Raw genomic sequence first — 5,671 nt, 5'->3', positions numbered from 1 at the left:
GCAGCGTGTCCCTGGCTCCCTCTACTGGAAAAAGTTAACATTACGTCAGTCCGCAAAGGAAAAAGATTGAAAGGGCCAAACTGCAGTTTAGCAGCTTGCAACTGTGAGGCCGTAAATCGATAACTGGCACACCATCTGATTCCATTTATGTGAAATTCTAGAAAAGAACATAGAATTTATAGTGACAGAAAGCAGATTGGTAGTTGCCTTGGAGTGGGGGTTGGAGTTGACGGTGAAGGGGCAACCCTTTTGAAGTGACAGAAATGTCTCTAGTCACATACGTATACAGTTGTTAAAACTCAAATTTATACACTTGAAACGTGTGCATCTTACTGGATATAAATTATGCACCAATAATGGTAATTTCTTTTTTTAAGGTACCCATTCTGTAAAAAAAAAAAAAAGAATTGAGTTGTATATATTAAGTTTGAGAGACCAATTGGATATCCAAGAGGAATGTTGATTATATATCTGGAGTTCAGAACTGGAGATGTGAGCTTGAGAGCCATTAGTGTATTTAAAGCCATACACGGGACAGGATGAGATTACCTTGAGGGTAGGACTGTGGTAAATGTAGTTAGGAAAGAGATCAAGGACTGAATTTAGGGCATTCATCATTTAGAGGCTGACAACAAAAGGAAGAACCAGCAAAAGAGAGCAGGATTGATGTAGAAGGAGAACCAGAAGAGTATGGGTCCAGGAAGTCAAGAGTAGAAAATTTTCAAGGTGATGATCAACTGAGTTACATTATTCTGAGAGAGATTGAGGAAGATGAAGACTGAGAACTGACTGCTGGATTTAGTAACATGGAAGCTACTGATAGCCTTAAAAGAGCTACTTTATGGAGTGATTTGAATGAAAGCATCAATGGAATAGATTTAAAAGAGAATAGAGGGCTAAAAAAGTGTGGATAGAGACAGATCAAAAGAATTTTGGACACATAAGAAGTACAGGCAGGCTCTGGAAGTAGGCTTGAAGCCATTTGAGTGGGAAATTCTGGAAACTCAAATACCCAGAGCACGTTTATGAGCTCTGGACAGGCATGTCTAATAATGTACCCATTAGCTACATGTGACTACTCCAAATTGAGATGTGCCATATAAGTATAAAATACATACTGGATTTTGAAGATTCAGTAAAAAAGTAATGTAAAGCATTAATATTTTCATATTTATTACAGGTTGAAATAACATTTTAGATATATTGGGTTAAATAAAAATATTACTAAATTACTTATTGCATATACCTTTTTAATGTAGCTACTAAAAAAGTTTAAATTACATTTGTGGCTCATGTTATATTCTGTTGGACATCACTGATCCAAACAAGTCTTTGGAAGACTTTTGTTATTTTTTAAATTTTATTTATTTATTTTTTATTGATTAAGGTATTACATATGTGTCTTTATCCCCCCATTACCCCCAACCCCCTCCCACTCAATGCCCTCACCCCACTGGTGTGTGTGTCCATTGGTTAGGCTTATATGCATGTATGCATGCATACAAGTCCTTTGGTTGATCTCTCCCCCTTACTCCAGCCCTCCCTTCCCTTCCCTCTGAGGTTTGATGGTCTGATCGATGCTTTTCTGTCTCTGGGTCCGTTTTTGTTCATCAGTTTATGTTGTTCATTATATTCCACAAATGAGTGAGATCATGTGATATTTATTTTTCTCTGACTGGCTTATTACACTTAGCATAATGCTCTCCAGTTCCATCCATGCTGTTGCAAATGGTAAGCGTTCATTCTTTTTTACCACAGCATAGTATTCCATTGTGTATATTACTACAGTTAAGACTTTTGTTATTAAAAAGAGTAGAGAAATGGGACAATAGCCAGAGTGAGATCATGGAAAGAAATCTGTTTATCTATCTATTTGTAGATGGAAAATATTGCATCAGTTTGTATACTAATAGGAATAATTCAGTAAAGTGAGAAAATACTGGTAATACAAGGGAGGTTCTGATATCTCCATGATGTTTACAAGGAAGAAAGGAGACAATGTCCTTGTTTGTACAAGAGGAGGGATTGGTCTTAGATAGGAAGCCCAGAGTTTTATCTGTAGTAACAGAGGGAAGGCAGAATATATAAGTACAGATACAGGTCAGTAAACATATACGGTGGGCCAGCGGTCGCCAGCCGGTGGTCCGCGGACCAAGTGGTCTGCGAGGTCTGAAAGGTTGGTGACCGCTGGGCTAGAGGATGAAGAAGTTCAGAGTGAGAACAGTAGAGGACTTGGTGGTGGTTAGAGAGACAGCCAGTATGAAATAGTTGTCGGGGAGTGGGAGAGTGAATTTATTAAGGAAGTATAGTAGAGTTGCCTAGTGGTGTTTTTTTTGAATCTCTGGTCATATCCTAGAAGTACATTGGATGAACATGTTAATCAGTCAGGGTTTTGGTAAGAAGCTCAAAAGGGGACTATTTACAAGTATAGAGAAAAACTACAAAGGATAGTGCTATACTTTGGGGTTTACTGAGTTTAGGCCTGAACCCAAAGAAAGAGATATCTGAGTTGGGGAGGTCCCTTGACAGCCACTGTGGCCTTTGATTGAAGGACAGAGATCACACAGGCTGGTGTTACAAGGAGGGAGCCAGTAGAAAAAATGTTGAGCCCTGATCACCTCCCTCCCATATCTTGCATGTAATTTTAACCCAACTGAAAATGGGGTAGGAAAAAGGAGTCTCTTGATGTCATCAATATAGGTTAGCCTTCCGCAACGCAGAAGTGTAGAGATGTACATGAAAGTTATGTAACACTATGTAGTTCTATGTTTTCTTTTCTCTAGCCACCTTTATTCATATCTTACTGTGTAGAATAACCATATTTGATATTTAATTATTTTTTAATAAAAAATGAGACCATTCAATGCAAAATGGAACTGTCATTTTGAAGTATTGAGTACTTTCCCTTCATATGGATGTACATAAGGATCTTCACTAAGAAGCAAATATTTCTTGAGTATTTACAATGTGACAGGTTTTATAATAGACACTGGATATACATGAGCTTATAAAGCATGTATTCTTCCCCTCATACAGCTTGTTATATCAGTGGTATAGCTTAAACTCTAATTTTTGGACATGTAAGTTTTTTCCAAATTTTTAAATATAACCTTCCAATCTAAATCTCTTCACATATGCTTCATTATTTCTTCAAGATACACTCATGGAAGTTTCTCCTCACATATAGATTCTAAATTTCAGACCAAACCCTTTTGTTCAAATCAAATTCTAGACCTTCTTTCACTACTTTGAGCCAGGTGATATCTCAGTTTGAGGAATATAAAAGAATTCTCCCTGTAAGAATGTCTTGATACTTATATAGGTAACATAAAACTTTGCCTTTATTCATATACTTTCATGTCATAAATTCATGTTTCATGCTATAAGCTAATTTTTTCTGTGCATATTTCCTTTCTCTTTCACAAACATGTATAATTTTCAAGGGGTGAGTCTGTTTTTGATATGTCCCTCTTTTTCTTAAAATATTTGAAAAACCTGGGCATGTATTTGTTCCCCGATAATAATTTTCCTTGGACCAATTAGATCTTTGAACTCTGGCAGAACTCTTTTCTTCTTCTCCTCCTCCTCCTTCTTCTTCTTCTTCTTCTTCTTCTCCTTCTTCTTCTTCTTCTTCTTCTTCTTCTTCTTCTTCTTCTCCTTCTTCTTCTTCTTCTTCTCCTCCTCCTCCTCCTCCTCCACCTCCATCTTTTGGCTATGACTGTATGGGAGCACTTGACAAACAAGATTTTTTTGTTAATTTCAGGGGTTGGTAACCTTTAGGGATGTGGCTCTAGGTTTTTCCCAAGAAGAGTGGGAATGGCTGAGCCCATCTCAGAAGACTTTATACAGAGATGTCATGTTGGAGAACTACAGGAATTTGGTATGGCTTGGTAAGGATGTCTCTTCCCCATAACTCAAAACCTTCCCTCTGGGGTGTTTTTGCTTCCTCCATTGGGAATATTTAGTGGTTAGCTGAATTTCTACTTCTATTCTCAGGGAATGATTTGAATTATATTTTTAGAGTTAGAAATGAGTCCCTTTGCTGTAGAATAATGGTTTGGAATAGCAGTATCAGTGTGCCATGGGAATATGTTAAATTGCAAATTATGGGTTCCCATTCTAGACTATGGAATCAGAAACTCTGGGAATAGCCCAGTTGTCTGGGTTTTTATGAGCCCTCCAAATGTTTCCAATGCCCATGAAAGTTTGAGAACTCTTATGTTTTCTGATTCAATAAGTCTGGGTTAGGGACTGGGAATATGTATTTCTGATGTTACTAGGTGATGGTTCTTTTGCTCTAGCACTTTGAGAACCACTGCTATGGAAGAAGTTTCATATTCTTCATCCTCCATTCTCTAGCCCTTCATCTAATGTCCTTTCTTGCCTAATGACCAAGAGATGTGAGTCCTGGAACAGCTATAAAATATGCTATCTTCCTCTCTCACTTTCATTTTTTTCTGTAAACAGGACTCTCCATTTCCAAGCCCAACATGATCTCCTTATTGGAGCAAGGGAAGGAACCTTGGATAGTGGAGAGAGAGATGTCAGATGGTCAATATACAGGTGAGTGATGGGGAACTGGGTAGGGCAGGCTGTTGTAAGGTTTCAGTACAAGTGGTCACGAGCAGGCTTCCCTGGTTCCAGAAGAGAACTGAAATCTCTTTAGCATGAACTTCCCTGAAACCTCACCTACACCTTGGGTTTTTTCCTATATCTTTTATTTTTTAAAATATATTTCTTTATTGATTTCAGAGAGAAAGGGAGAAGGAGAGAGAGTTAGAAACATCAATGAAGAGAGAGAATCATTGATTTGCTGCCCACCCCCCCCGACTGGGGATCGAGCCGCAACCCAGGCATGTGCCCTTGGCCGGAATCAAACCCGGGACCCCTCAGTCCGCAGGCTGACGCTCTATCCACTGAGCAAAGCTGGCTAGGGCCTTCCTATATCTTTTAAATTATATTCTCTCTAATACTTCTACCTATACCCTGAATTCCAGTCTTTCCCAGCTCTTCTTTCCTATTTATAGTCAGAATTGTATACATTTATAGATTTATTTTAATGAAAGTTACTATCAAAGTTATATATGCACAGTGTTCAAAGTAAAGAGTCAAGTGGTTTTATAAGACTTATTCCTTTAAAAAAGACAGTCTCTTGCCCTGCTTCCCAGTTTCCCTCTCCCTAGAGGGATCTACTTTATTTTATTTTGCAGTTTCTTTTGTTGTTTCCTTCATGTCTCTAACAAATATATTTATGTTGCTATTTTGTAATTGTTTTTTAAAGTTTAATCCTTATCAATATTTTCTCACCAAGAAAATAATAATTTAGTACTTTTTTTTCTTTTTCTTTTTTTAAATTAAATCTTTATTGTTCAGATTATTACATTTGTTCCTCTTTTTCCCCCCCATAACTCCCCTCCTCCCAGTTCCCGCCCCACCCTCCGCCCTCACTCCCCACCCACTGTCCTCATCCATAGGTGCACGATTTTTGTCCAGTCTCTTCCCGCATCCCCCTCACCCCTTTACTCCCCAAGAATAGCCAGTCCATTCCCATTCTATGCCCCTGATTTTATTATAATCACCAGTTCATTCTGTTTATCAGATTCTCAACTTGATTTTCAGATTCTCTTGTTGATAGATGTGTATTTGTTGTTCATAATTTGTATCCTCTCTC

General features: G+C 38.0%; 1 protein-coding gene across 1 annotated transcript in view; it reads left to right on the top strand.

Moving 5' to 3' along the window:
- The window catches only part of LOC102773175 (zinc finger protein 527-like), a 26,200-nt gene that overhangs the window by 986 nt on the left and 19,543 nt on the right, over window positions 1-5,671 (top strand). The window contains exons 2-3 of the mRNA XM_015559432.1: window positions 3,764-3,890; window positions 4,468-4,563. Of these exons, the coding sequence (XP_015414918.1) occupies window positions 3,764-3,890; window positions 4,468-4,563 (223 nt within the window). The remainder of the gene's footprint in view (window positions 1-3,763; window positions 3,891-4,467; window positions 4,564-5,671) is intronic.

Source organism: Myotis davidii, unplaced genomic scaffold (assembly GCF_000327345.1).
Source record: "Myotis davidii unplaced genomic scaffold, ASM32734v1 scaffold1731, whole genome shotgun sequence".
In the NCBI taxonomy this organism is placed as follows: Eukaryota; Metazoa; Chordata; class Mammalia; order Chiroptera; family Vespertilionidae; genus Myotis; species Myotis davidii.
Note: the sequence above shows the minus strand (reverse complement) of the source record. Positions and strands in the feature narration are given on the sequence as shown.